The following is a 14,804-nucleotide window of genomic DNA, read 5'->3' as shown; positions in this document are numbered from 1 at the left end:
TTATGCAGGCGATTGAATAGGGTGAGACACGCGTCATTGCTTGCTAGGCCAGCAGTGCCCACAAGTGTTCTAGCACTGAGTGGCAAGCTGTCATTCATTTAGTGGCAATTGTAATACCACCACTAATGAATAACTTCCTGCACCGCCAGAGATTTTCTGCGGCAGAGGGCAAAAAGGTCATTTAATTAGCCTGTTCACCAAAGTGCCATTAGCTAAAGTTTAAGGCGAACCCTGCATCGCACCCAACTTAAACCTCATCCCTACTTGAAAAGTGGCTTAAACTACAAATTTTGTGGAGGCCGGAACAGTTCTGTACAGATACATACAGGTGCATCTCCTAAAATTAGAATATCTATAAAAACTAAATTTATATCAGTAATTCAAATCAAAAGTGAAACATATATTTTATATATATATATATATATATATATATATATATATATATCTACATATATATATATATATATATATATATATATATATATATATATATATATATATATATATATATATATTAATATATATATATATATATATTTTATATAGATGAGTGATATATTTCAAGCATTTCTTTCTTAATTTTGATGAATATGGCTTCCAGCTAGTGAAAACCCAAAATTCAGTGTCTCAGAAAATTAGAATATTACATAGGACCAATAAAAAAAAAAGGATTTTAATACAGAAATGTTGGCTTTTTGAAAGTATGTCCATGTACAATATAGTACGCACTCAATATTTGGTCGGGGCTTCTTTTGCATTAAATACTGCATCAATGCAGAGTGGCATGGAGGCGATCAGCCTTTGACACTACTGAGGTGTTATGGAAGCCTAGGTTATTTTGATAGTGGCCTTCAGTTTGTCTGCATTGTTGGGTCTAGTGTCTCTCATCTTCCTGTTGACAATACCCCACAGATTCTCTATGGGGTTTAGGTCAGGCAAGTTTGCTGGCCAATCAACCACAGTGATACCATGATCATTAAACCAGGTATCAGTACTTTTAGAAGCGTGGGCAGATGCCAAGTCCCGCTGGAAAATGAAATCAACATCTCCATAAAGCTGGTCAGCAGAGGAAAGCATGAAGTGCTCTAGCATTTCCTGGTAGAGGGCTGCACTGACTTTAGACTTGATAAAACACAGTGGGCAAACACCAGCAGCTGACATGGCTCCCCAAATCATCACTAATTGTGGAAACTTCACACTGGACCTCATGCAACTTGGATTCTGTGCTTTGGATTCTGTGCTCTCCACTCCTCCTCCAGACTCTGGGACATTGATTTCCAAATGAAATGCACAATTTTCCACAGTCAGTGATGATTTGTGGGGAGCCATGTCATCTGCTGGTGTTGGTCTACTGTAATTTATTAAGTCTAAAGTCAGTGCAGCCCTCTATCAGGAAATTCTAGAGCACTTCATGCTTCCCTCTACTGACCAGCTTTATGGAGATGCTGCTTTCATTTTCCAGCAGGACTTGGCACCTGCCCACACCACCAAAAGTACCAATATCTGGTTTAGTGATCATGATAGGACGCAATCAAAGCAACCTGGGCTTCCATAACACCTCAGAAGTGCCACAGGCTGATGGCCTCAATTCCACACCGCATTTTTGCATGAATTGATGCAAAAGGAGCCCCAACCAAGTTTTGAGTGCATATTATACTGTGCACGGACATACTTTTCAGTAAGCCAACATTTCTGTATTAAAAATCCTTTTTTTTATTGGTTTTATGTAATATTCTAATTTTCTGAGATACTGAATTTTGGGTTTTCACAGGCTGTAACCCATAATCATCAACATTAAAAGAAAGAAATGCTTGAATTAAATCATTCTGTGTGTAATGCATCTATATAAATATATGAGTTTCATTTTTTGAATTTAATTATTGAAATATAATAACTTTTTAATGATATTCTAATTCATGAGATGCACCTGTATATGCTGGGCATTTAGTTGGTATTATGCAGTTCATCATCATTTGGGCAATGATCATGGTTTCACATTATTATCCTTTCTTTCATAGCTAAATGCTATGGGATGCCAACATTTTAAAATTGTTTTCACCAGTGCTATTTAACATACAATGTAATATAATATTGTACATAAAATTAAAAAAAATAGCAAAGATTTGCTGAAATTTAATGTAATAATCATAAAGATACTAATTAAAAATTCATTATACTATAAAACAGTGCAAAATGGATGAAAATTGTCCTGAAGACATGCTTACAGAAACTCCACAGGTAGAACAAGGTAAAATCGCATTTTCAAACATTAACCAGCACTAGTTAATACACATAAAAGTACCATAATCCTTATTTAACAAATACATTTCAGTAGTTACAAAAAGATACCAAAAAAAGAATTGTATCCATATTATAAACAGACAATATCCTTTAGCATCCCATAGAGTTTACAAAGACATTTACTTATTTATTTGCAATAGAATTACAAAGTTTCTGGAATATAGTAAAAAGTATAATAAAAAATGTAACTGTTATACTGGTGCATATATTGTAATGAAGATGTGCCATTATTATATTTGTAAATAAATGTGGAAGGAGAAACTTTTATAACAAACAGATTTTAACAGTTTTATAGCCACGGTATATTTTAAAGCCACTCAAAGTTTCAAAGAAAAGGTTCCTTCTGTCCCGAGCTGCTGTAAGCTGTTCATGCCCATTCTACTTTTATGATATGTCTTTTCTTAAAAACCTTAACACAGTGACAGAAATGCTTTAAGAAGAAAAAAAAAATATTTACACCAAAAGTGGCATGTTTAAATTTTAACATTAAAGTTGACCTAGCAATACATTTTTTATGTCCAGAACACGCATTCCACGCAATTTGTAATTATACCACCTACAGGTGTTTATTACCTCTCAGAGATAACAATATTTATCTTTAAGCCTAGTACACAGGATCAGAATATTGTATGTAGCAGGTTTTCCAGGCTTGTGGCCTGATGTGGGTCAGCCATAGTTACCGGTTACCTTTCCAGCCCATATGAGCTGTGACCCTGGGTGTGAAGACTGAGACATGAACCACTCCGGCATCTTTGTTTTGTTGTTTTATTGTAGATAAAGGGGATGGGAGAAGGGAATGAGTGGGATACTCTTTTAGGTTTCAACTATATACGCTTGGGACTTTGTTCCTGAAGAATGCCTGTTGGCGCTTCCTTGATGCCAGCTGGTGCCAGCCAATGCCCACTATCTCTGAGAACACTCTGTAACTTAAGAGAAGTGCTGAATCCTCGACTTGTAGTCCAGAAGATCCAGGACTGTGAAATTGTAGAACCAACGACACTGTTATACTGCAACAAGTCACTGAATACTTCCCTCCTGCCTTGCACTGGCTTGAGGTAGTATGTTGTAGAATCCTGTCAAACTGTACATTTCAACTGGCACACACTGTACAATTCAGGGCCCATTAGCAGGTGCCCCTTTTACCCTTGAACTTTTCGGGGTTCACTGTCTATGCACCCCCCCTCTGTAATTTCAGGGTCCTCAACCTAGGTAACCCCTTTCAGCTAGCTGGCACTGGATCCCAGAACCTCTTCCGGTGTGGTCCCCTCTGACTCTGGCAGACCCCCAGGGGCAATCCGCAGTACTCATGACCTGTGTAGGCTTTCCTGACTGGACCCTTCTCATGCTCCGCAGGCTCTCGGCACACCGGATCCCCTCAGCTCAACTCAGCACTCTCAGGATTCTCAGGCGAAACCCAGAGACATCCACTTCATCAGACAGGAGGACAGACAGGCGCACTCTCCTTCCTGGGACTCTACTCCCACCAAAGACACCCTGTCATGCACTTCCCCCAAACTTATACCCACTCCCAGAATCCTTTGCAGCCTAATATGCCTTCTGGGGTAGTTACAAGCTTGGATGTGTCCCCTGATTGGGCTTCCCACACTGCCCTATGAGAAGCCTCTCACAGGAGCCAGTGGGGAGACTTCCCTCTCAGCAGGCACATCTGGAAGCCCCGACACCTTAACTAAATAAATCACAGGCATGCTGTTAGGCAGACAAGGCCCACTATACCTTTACCTAGCACCTACCTGTAGGGTGCTATATGTACAAAAAATATTACTTTCAAAGTGATCGTGTGATAATCTGATCATTAGTACACAGCTTTCATCCAATTATCTGAAGCAACAGACTCAAAATTTTTTTCTCATATGATACCAGATCGTACGATTTTCATATTATCAGTACAGTTTTCGCCCAAAAATACAATAAAAACACATTACATCACTTCCAAATTTTTAATCTGTTGATACGAGAATTTTTGTACTCTAGTAGCCTATTCATTTTTGATATGGAGACTAGCATGCAAAAAAAAAAAAACGGATGATAATTTGTGCGATAATCTCATTGTGTGTACTAGGTTTTACTATGTCTTCGTATGGTTTTATTTCCAAAAAGATGGAGCCACGTTTGTTCAGGCATCAATCAGGGTCAGAATCTGCTTCCTGAATTGAGATGCTTGCGTGAAGATATGAATCATATAAATCCTGGTTGGTGCCTCTGCAGACCTTGGCTGTGTTTACAAATGTCTGACACATCTCCTGTCACAGATTTTTGTGACTTGCTGCAAAGCTAAATGTTACAATCTGATCACTGGGGAAAGGAGAATAAGGACATGCTTTCTCCTGCCTGTAACAGAATGATGGGACCAATTCTGAATAATTTATTCCTAAATGATACGATGAGAGATTGGCATACATAGCTCAATCGCAGTGTTTGCTGACAATACAGAGCTAAGCAGGGCAATAACTTCTACATCTGGAGGAAAATAGATTTAAGGTAAGATCAAGGAAAATGTGGAATAGACTCCCTCGAGAGCTGGTTCTGGCCAGCTCAGGAGATTTCTTAAAAAAAAGGCCCAAATTGTTTTCTAATTGCACAAAATATACAGTAACTGGATACTAATATTTAAAGGTAAAGTATATCCAGGGAATATCCAATTGCCTCTTGGGGGATCAGGAAGGATTTTTTTTCCCCTGCTAGAGCAAATTGGATCATGCTTTATTGGGGTTTTTTGTTTGCCTTCCTGGGTATAGAATTGTGAAGTTTTCAATTTGTGTGTGTGTAACTTTGTAACTTCACAGCAGGATATATAAACTTTAAAAGAAGGCCTCAATAGAATATAGGGGTGGGCAACATACGTGGCAAATGAGGTTCATAGTTGGAAAATGTAAAGCATTATAATTGGGGGCTAAAAATATCAGAACCTTTGGGGGAATTCAGAATGGAAAAAGACCTGGGGATCCTAGTAGATGACAGGCTTAGCAATTGCATGAAATGCCAATCTGCAGCAAGTAGAATATTAACATGCATTAAAAAGCGTGTTTGCTCAGGAGATAGAACTATAACTCTACAACTTTACAAAAACCCTGGTGTGGCCACATCTTGAGTAAGCCATCCAGTTCTGGTCACCAGTCCTCAGGAAAGATGTAATGGAACTGGAGAGAGTCCAGAGAAAAGCAACAAAATTAATATAGGGACTGCAGGACCTCATTTCCGAGGAATCACCACAAGCCTTACACTTATTCTCCCTGGAGAAGAGACACTTGAGAGAAGATATGATAGCGGTATATAAAAATCTTAATGGTAATTCTAGAACAAGGAGAAAACTATTTTGTTTCAAGGAGCTTATGAGGACATGCGGACGCTCAATACAATTGGAGGAGAAGTGATTTAACCATAAACTACATAGAGGGTTCTTTATAGTCAGAGCAGTAAGAATGCGGAACTACCTTTTACAATTGATGGTGTCAGCGAGAAGTATCAATAGTTTAAAAATTCTCTTGATCAAGCAGGATAAGAGTTGGCGCATCACACATACCTATATAGCATCAAGGGGTATGCAGATCATGTATAGTCATTAGTCTGGTGTAGTTGATGGCTGAAATAGATTACACTCAGGGCCAGCTCAGCTGCAGAGAGAAGTCAGCTCTGAAAGTGGAAATAAAAACAAAAAGCAGAACGCCTCTAAGTGTTATCAGTTTAATTAAAAGGGTAAGGCAGGTACAGGAAAACTGCTCACATTTAAAACAGTATAAAATAGCTCATCTGTTAGGTGGTCTGCAGGAACACAGGGGTCCACGGCTGGATGTTTGTGGCTCCAACAGGTGGTGCAGGGGATGGTGAAGGAGGGAGATGTCTGGAGAGCCAAGAGACCAGATAGTAGGATGGCCAGCGGCTTCAGGAAGGTGTTCTGTTCCTCAGGGAGACACCTGGTGAGCCGAGAGACCGTTAGGTAAGATGGCTGTCAGCTTCAGAAGGGCGCCCTGCTCCTCAGTACATCCGGCACCGACAGATAGGGGAGCCCAGCGTGACAGATCCAGCAGCCAATCGCACAACGCGTTTCCGAGCGTGCGCAGTAGCCTCACAGGGCGTGCGCGCTCCTTTCTCAAGTGCAGTGGCATGACACAGAAGAGCTGAACAAATTTATAGGAAGCCAGCACTCAAGCTGGGTGGATGCAGATGGACTTAAAGTGGCCATTATAAATGGGCTGAACAGTGGGACCACAATACTTAAAGCGGCAATAAGAAAATAAACACAAGAAAAAAAACCCAAAAAAAAATAATAAAAAAATTGCATACAAATAAAATCGCATAAAAAAAAAAAAATTGGCTGCTGGATCTGTCACGCTGGGCTCCCCTATCTGTCGATGCCCAATGTACTGAGGAGCAGGGCACCCTTCTGAAGCCGACAGCCATCTTACCTAACGGTCTCTCGGCTCACCAGGTGTCTCCCTGAGGAACAGAACACCTTCCTGAAGCCGCTGGCCATCCTACTATCTGGTCTCTTGGCTCTCCAGACATCTCCCTCCTTCACCATCCCCTGCACCACCTCTTGGAGCCACAAACATCCAACCGTGGACCCCTGTGTTCCTGCAGACCACCTAACAGATGAGCTATTTTATACCTTTTAAATGTGAGCAGTTTTCCTGTACCTACCTTACCCTTTTAATTAAACTGATAACACATAGAGGCGCTCTGCTTTTTGTTTTTATTTCCAAAAATTATCTTGATGGGCATCCTAATGAATGCAATATACAGGGATATGGGAAATGGTATTAGCATAAACATATACACATCCACACTCACACCCAGAAAGGTTGACCTGGGTAGACTGGTGTCTTTATTCAACCTTTCCAGCTATGTAACTATGACATCCTCAACCTAGGGAATGTTACTTGACTGGAGCTCTGGACTGCTATGTGGTGGACCGGGTTGATAAATTATTTGAAGGGGCTGGGCATGACCCTGCTGTTTTGATCAACATTGGAAGCAATGACAGAATATATGGAAGGTGGAGTCTCCTTAAGAAAGGCTGCAAGTTGAAGGGAAGGACCTCCAAAGTGATATTCTCTGAAAAATTGCTTGTGCCAAGCACAACACAGAAAAGACGGGGAGATTAGAGAACTTAATGCATGGCTAAAGACAGAGCTGCTGTTAGAAATCACGGGGCATGTACAGCCTACCTGGCAGAGTCCTCCCTTCCCCAAATATATCAAGACAATATTATCATTAAAAATACACTAAAATCATTATTAGCTTTTTAATAGTTTTTTACATTTAAAAAAAAATATATATATATATTTTTTTTAAATGTTTAATTATTTTATTTTACAATTTCTTTTACATTTTTAAGTACAAAGTTTAATTATTATTTATTTATTTACAATTAGTTATTTTTTCACAGGACAGGGAAGCCTGCAGCGCTGTGGGGGAGGGCGGAGAAGCAATAACAGGAACGATGCCCTGCGTCTGTGTCTCTCCCTGCAGCAGCTGAAAGCTAGCAGGAGGGGGACAAACTGGCTTTCAGCTGCTGCAGAGAGCCACACAGGGTTTCCTTCTTTAATTGCCCCCCTGCCCAACCGCATTGATTCCCTGTGCTTTTGGGGCCCCCTGTGTGCTCGGGCCCCCTACAAGAGGACTGGTGGCCCCCCTATCAGCGGCCCTGATTGCCCCCCTACCCAACCACACTGATTACCTGTACTGTTGGGGCCCCCCAGTGTGCCAAGGCCCCCTACAGGAGGACTGGTGGTCCCCCCCCCCCTATCAGCGGCCCTGGCTAAAGACTTGGTGTAAGAAGGAGGAATTTAGGTTTTTAGAGCACTGGGCTGACTTTTCATTGGGGTGCAACCTATGCTAAAGATGGTTTGCACCTAAATGGAAAGGGATCTCTTGTGCTGGAGGAGAGGTTTATGGAATGGCTGAAGGAGTATTTGAACTAGGATCGAGGGGGGAGGGTGAATTAGATTATAATGGGGCAGACAGGTCAGAATGGGGTCAGCCCCTATTGGTGGGTGGAATGGGGAAAGATGGGGGGAGAGCTATGGCGGGGGAGAAGAAGGTTCCCATGTTACAAACAATCAATGGAAATGGTACTATTTGTATTAAAAAAAAATATATGCAAAATAACTGTGCAAAATGTGACAATTATTTAATGCGTTTGTTCAACAATGTCTGCCAAGAAAAATAGGTGAGGTGGAAGCTTTGGTGCCAGAGGAGAACTATGATTTAATTGGTATTGCTGAATCTTGGCTTCATTCTTCACATGACTGGGCTATTAATATTCCTGGCTATGCTCTCTTTAGGGGTAAAACGGAAGGGTGGTGGTGTATGTCTCTATGTGAGAAGTGATCTTAAAGTGAGTGTGAAAGAGGACCTAGTTGATGGAGAGTGCGATGAGTCTGAGACAGCATGAGTGGAAATATAAATGGGTGTGGGTAATACAAAAGTTATCATTGGAGTTTGTTATAGACCTCCCAGTATTAATGAGGATGTGGAGACTCAGCTCCTGGCACAAATAGAAAGGGCTGCAAGGACTTGGACAGTGATAATAATGGGGGATTTTACCTACCCAGACTTTGACTGGAGTAATGGCACTGCTGGAACAGTTAAAGGGCAAAAATGTATAAACCTATTACAAGACAATTTTATGGTGCAGTTTATTGAGGCCCCCACTAGGAATGATGCTCTGCTGGACCTGGTAATCTCAAACCATGCAGAGTTTATTACCAATATTCATATAAAAGAACATCTAGGTAGCGGTGAAAATAATATGATTTAATTTAATGTTAGCTGTAAGCAACAAATTCATACGGGAAATATAAAAACACTTAACTGAAAGAGAGCAAATTTTCCAAGGAGGAGGGCTGCTCTCCAGGATTTAGACTGGGAGCGAATATTGGCATCGATAAACATGGAACAGAAATTGGAATTCTTTGAAAAGACTGTATGTTAAACTCATTGCAAAGTATATTTCCATGGGCAATAAGTTTAAAACGCTATAAATAAAACCTATGTGGCTCCCGGCCAAAGTTAAAAAAGCTATGAATTATAAGAAAAGAGCTTTAAACAAATGTAAAAATGAAGGAACACTATCATTGTTTAATTGTTACAAAGAATATAACAGAATATGTAAAAAGGAAATCAAGGACGCAACAAATCAAAATGAACGACAGATTGCAAAAGATAGTAGGACAAACCCCAAAAAATTCTTCAAATATATTAAAGCGAAGCTCCACTTTTGTTGAAAAAAAAAAATTCCCCTCTGGGTGATCTACGTACCAAACTTTGTTGCAGATTCCTACCTTTTGTTATTCAGTTAGTTTCTCTGTGCCTCTGTGCTGAGTGGGTAAAATGAGAGTGATTTCATAATTATCTGTCAGCTGTGGCAGTTGCATTTTTGTTGCAGGGGATGCCAGAAATCTGACTTGTATCTTAGTGCAGACTTCAATAGAGTTTTTTTTACCCCATTGGAAGATTTTTCTCTCCAAAATGTAGAATTTCTCTTACATGTTGTCTTGGTAGCAATGGTTACCAATACAGAGAGGATACATTATACTTGCAACAATAAAATATTAAAACTTGGTCATAAGAAATATCTCCAAAGAGAGGGTAATTCCCATCTTAGACCATTGTCAACAGAGTTTTTTTTACCCCATTTGAAGATTTGCTCTCCATCATGTAGAATGTCTCTTACTTTCTGTTTGGAGGCAATGGTTAACATGACAGAGAGGATGTATTATACATACAACAAAAAAATATAAAAACTTGGAGGGTCTAACCTTTCCACACTCCTTTAAAAAATGTTTTGCCTTTACATACACTTTAATGATAAAGTTGTTTTTTTATTTACACTGTTCTTGTATATTGGGACATTAACCACTTTGATACTGGGCACTTTCATTTCCTTCCCGCTCAGGTCAATTTTCAGCTTTCAGCGCTGTCAAACTTTGAATGACAATTGTGTGGTCATGAAACACTGTACGCAAATGAAATTTTTTTCATTTTTTTTCTTTTTTTTACAGATAAAGCTTTCTTTTGGTGCTATTTAATCAATGCTGGGTTTTTTTATTTTTTGCTAAACAAACAAAAGAAGACCAACATTTTTAGTTTCTGTTAAAAAAATTTAGCAAATAAGTAATTTTCTTCTTCACTGATGTGCACTGATGATGCTGCACTGATGTGCACTAATGAGGCTGCACTGATGTCCACTGATGAGGTTGCACTGATGGTCACATATAGGCAGCACTTATGGACACTGATAAGCTACACTGATGGGCACTGATTGGCAGTGATCAGGCTGCACTGATAATCAGGGCACTGATAAACAGTGCCCTGATTCTCAGTGTAAACAACATACTCACTGTGTCCTGTCGGATCTATTTAGCATAAGTAAATTACCTCAGATGTCATGAAGTACATCAAACTGTGAAGCCTCAAGGGTTTGTAGCATTATTGGGAGGTGCAATAAAAGTGGGCTATAAAGCTAATTTTCTCGAATTTACTCCCACCTCCAAAAGGTGTTTACCTGAAAATGTGGCTTGTGTTCACTTCAAATAGGTTTTGCATTCTCATAGAAGTCTATGGGAATGCAAAACCAGTTTGAAACAGGTAAAATGCACCTGTCAAGGAATTCTGAGTGGTTTCAGAAACTTCTTAAACTCATGCAAAATTAATGCCACTTAAATGTAGTCCAAACTTTTTTTGGTTGAACATACACTTTAATTGGCTCTATAACCTGTGACCAGGAAATCAAACCATACATTCCAAAGTCCCACTAGAGCAAATACTTGTTACAAACGACAATAATAATAATGCAGTTGTGAAAATGCCATTTTATTTTTACTTTTACAAGTTTCATCACGTCTGTAACTGCCTGATATATAAACAGAAATTGAAATAAAAAATGTAGCACCTTCCTAGTTAGGCTGCTAGATACATTTAGTTTTTGACCCTTTCTGGAATCTGGAGAGCAGTAATTGTTTAGTCTGGTCTGTTTGGGGCTTCACATGCTGAGGGTTTGACTGCTTCCTACTGCCTCCAGAAGTTTTTGGAGCTTAGGGAGGGAGAATTCAAAGGATCAACCTGAATATTGAGCAGGGCCTAGCCAATCCCTGGAGAGGTGTGCCCAGATGGTGGCTGGGAGGCTGTTAAATAGTCTGGAGCCCTAGAGAGATGGTCTTTTTCCCCACTAGGAATAGATCTGTGAGCTGCTTGCCCTTGAAGCACCACTGTACTGAATGCTGGACCTCTCTATTAAGGGAGGATGTAGCTGCTCTAGGACTTGTGAGTAGAGACCCTAAATGACTACCTAAAACAGTGTAATTAGAGATACCTGCCTCATTGTTCCCAGCTATAAAACTTTTAACTATCCTGGAGCTATTGCATGGTCCCCAGCTGTGAGACTTTACATAGCTTGCAGCTACCTCGTGGTCCAAGGACCAAGAGAGAGGGTCCTCTGCCAATTTTTCTTAAGCATTTTGGAGTTTCTTATACTCCCCTCACCTCTCTCCTGGTAACTTTCTGGTCAACAATAAAACTAAAAAGACATCCCCTAGGCTGTTTAATGGAGCCTGGGTGAATGGACTGTTGCTGGTTGCCTGGCCGCCTTTGCACTAATTACCGAAAGAACCTGTTAAACTACAGCGTCTCCTTCAAGGGCAGCGCTACAAAAAAAAATACTAGTGCATGCATGATAAAAAGGACGGTTGTCTGTCCTTATATATTAGCTGTTTTGTTCTTCCAAGGGAAATCAATAAAAGTGTCAATCGTTTGCAAATAATGAATTTCAACAACTTGTTTTATTTACTTTTTTCAATTTCTTTTTTCTTGTAGGTGTACAGTATTCAAGTACTGCTTCAACCAGCACTCCATTGGTTTCTAATTCACCTACAGCACAAGCCAATTGTAACTATACCTTTTAATAGTTCACAAACATAGTATTGTATTCTAACATTTTATGTTCTGTTGTATCTTGTATTCCAAATCTTTTCTAGTGCTATAAATAGAAGTAGTTTTTAAGAGCCAATTTTGTAGGAATTTCTTCTATTTGCATATTTTATACTATTCAGGCCAACTCTGTAATATAATAATGAGATATAGGAGTTGATTTACTAAAGGAAAATAGGATATTCACATTGAAATGGAATTTTCCTTTAGCTTAGTGAATGCGGTGAAAATTCACTTTGCAAAGAATACCAGATCATATGCAAGGGGGAAAAAACTGTATTCTTGTTTTTACATGATTGGATGATGTTAAGTAACAAAACTTCACTTCTTTAACTAAGCTAAGGAAAAATGCCCTTGCAGTTTGCAAATTCCCTTCCTTACTGTACGTCAAGCCCACAGCTGTACCTCATCTAAATTCATAGGATTCCATATCCATAGCGTAATACCTAAGAGAAGTGAGAATGAAGTTACTAAAATTTGTCATTACTAAACATAAATTCCCATATGACAATAAAATAGTAAAAAGTAATATGCTTGTAGCATACTTGATAGAAATCAGTGATTCAGAAAGTACTAAAGCCAGAGACAGCCAGGCAATTAGCATTTTAAGGGCTGGTTAGTAATGGCAGCCTTCATACCTCTATGTACTGGGCGTCTTAGGAGTTGTCCAGCAATAGCTGAAAGTGACTGCTTAGTTGGACCTGAGGAAGCTATTTTGATGAGTATCAAACTGTCTTCAACATTACAGAACAGGTCCAGTTGAATGAGACTACTGCTAACTATATTATGATCTGCATAAAAGAGAACCTTCACAAATATACTCATATAGGTTTAAAAGTGCCAACAAGTTGGACAGTTAGCCAAAAAGTTGGACAGTTAGCTATCCTTTCATAATCTTATTGTGGGATGACCATGGCAAATAATATGTAATTTCTTTATTACAACCAATAATAATGATAGGGGCACCGCTTGAGTCTTCTTCCACCATATAAATACAGGACAGAAGTATAAAAATAATACTTTCTGCTATAGCACCCTTATTTTCAACATATTCTGCTCTAAAAATAGTTTTCTCTGTACTGTATAATGACTACAGAAACAAGACTATGTCACTCCATTCTTCTCCTATTCCACATTTCATGGAGGGGTATGGTTCTGTAGTCCTCAGGAATACCTGAGAACAATGTAAGTGACAGCACTGGCAGAGAGCAAAGGAAAATTTCATTTTTTTTTTTAACTTATCAAACAGATATAACAAAAACGCTAATAATGATATATTTTAACTAAAAAGGAGAAATATTATATTTTTGTTTTTGGTTATAGATATTCTTTAAATATTACCCTATTCATGCATTAAACAGATTATTAGGACATTATTTTATATACCCTACTTTATGTGACCCCTTAAACCTCCAAAACGCTCTTGATGACTAGCTTTCTTTCTACAAACATTTTTTGCTTGTAAATTAGTGCAAAGATATGTATTCAAGAAAAAGCAACATAGCTACATAATATTAGTAACCAATATATTATTCATATATACCAACTTTCAGGCTATCAGGCAAGGAAATTCATTGCAGAAAATGTTATGCAACTGAACATTTTAACTACTCATGTCTAACATGGGAATTTGCAACTTGTAAATATGATTTAAACATACAGTACAGTAAAAAAGGAACTGATGGCATTAAATGTGTTCCTAAGAGAAAACCCCATTCTGTTAGCGGATGCCTTTATCTGAATATGTTGATACAAGTTAAAGAATAAAGCTTAAAACTTGAGGAAGATACACTGATAAATAATGCATATTGTACAATCTCTGCTGCGTTTTTATTATTGTCCTAAAAAAACCTCTGAATTTATTACTTTTAATATTGTTAAGGAGACTTACCATTTTGTAATACACTTACTGATATTGTTTAGTTACATAACACTCACAATTTCGGATTGTTGGAATTAAAGTGACTATTTCTATGGTTTAGGAAATCAATATTAACAGGAACCATAAATTTCACTTGTAGACTATCACACTTCTTTCACATTAAGCACTTTTTTTTTTTTGAAGACCTTGCAAATGGGCTGATAATTGGAAGATAGTATTTATCTAGTGATAATGTAGCCTATATAAATGCTGGGAATCATAACATTGCACATTATGACATTCCCAGCATCCAATTTGCATGACAGGAGACTGTGGCTGGCTCCTAATAGAGCCGGTTCACACAGCTCTGGGGCGGTCGTGGTCCACATTGGAAAAGGGTCCTGTGTGTCTTTGGCTCTGTTTCAGGTAAAAATTCAGGCAAAAATTTGGACCTGATTTGCACGTGAAACAGAGAGCAGGGGTGCACTGGACCCCTGCTGCGAGCCATGGCTGCAGCTAGCGTGAACCTGGCCTAAATCTTCCAATGAGAGTACCCGTACCAGTGACAATTGTCTATGGGGGAAATTCCCTTCAGTATTAAATATTTTATTCTGACTTCCTGTTGCATTTCTAGGATAGGAAGGGAAGGTCTTCAGTGGAACAGCAAAAAATAAATCAACACTAGTTTTAACCC

General features: G+C 38.9%; 1 protein-coding gene across 1 annotated transcript in view; it reads left to right on the top strand.

The window, feature by feature from the left end:
- Positions 1-14,804, top strand: part of EMCN (endomucin) — a gene marked incomplete at its 3' end in the record, with an annotated part of 222,723 nt that overhangs the window by 57,254 nt on the left and 150,665 nt on the right. Inside the window, exon 3 of the mRNA XM_082243550.1 lies at positions 12,136-12,207. Coding sequence (XP_082099676.1) covers positions 12,136-12,207 — 72 coding nt within the window. The remainder of the gene's footprint in view (positions 1-12,135; positions 12,208-14,804) is intronic.

The sequence above is a fragment of the Pelophylax lessonae genome, assembly GCF_965119305.1.
Source record: "Pelophylax lessonae genome assembly, chromosome: 1".
Taxonomy (NCBI): domain Eukaryota; kingdom Metazoa; phylum Chordata; class Amphibia; order Anura; family Ranidae; genus Pelophylax; species Pelophylax lessonae.
This window is presented reverse-complemented; position numbering and strand designations above follow the sequence as displayed.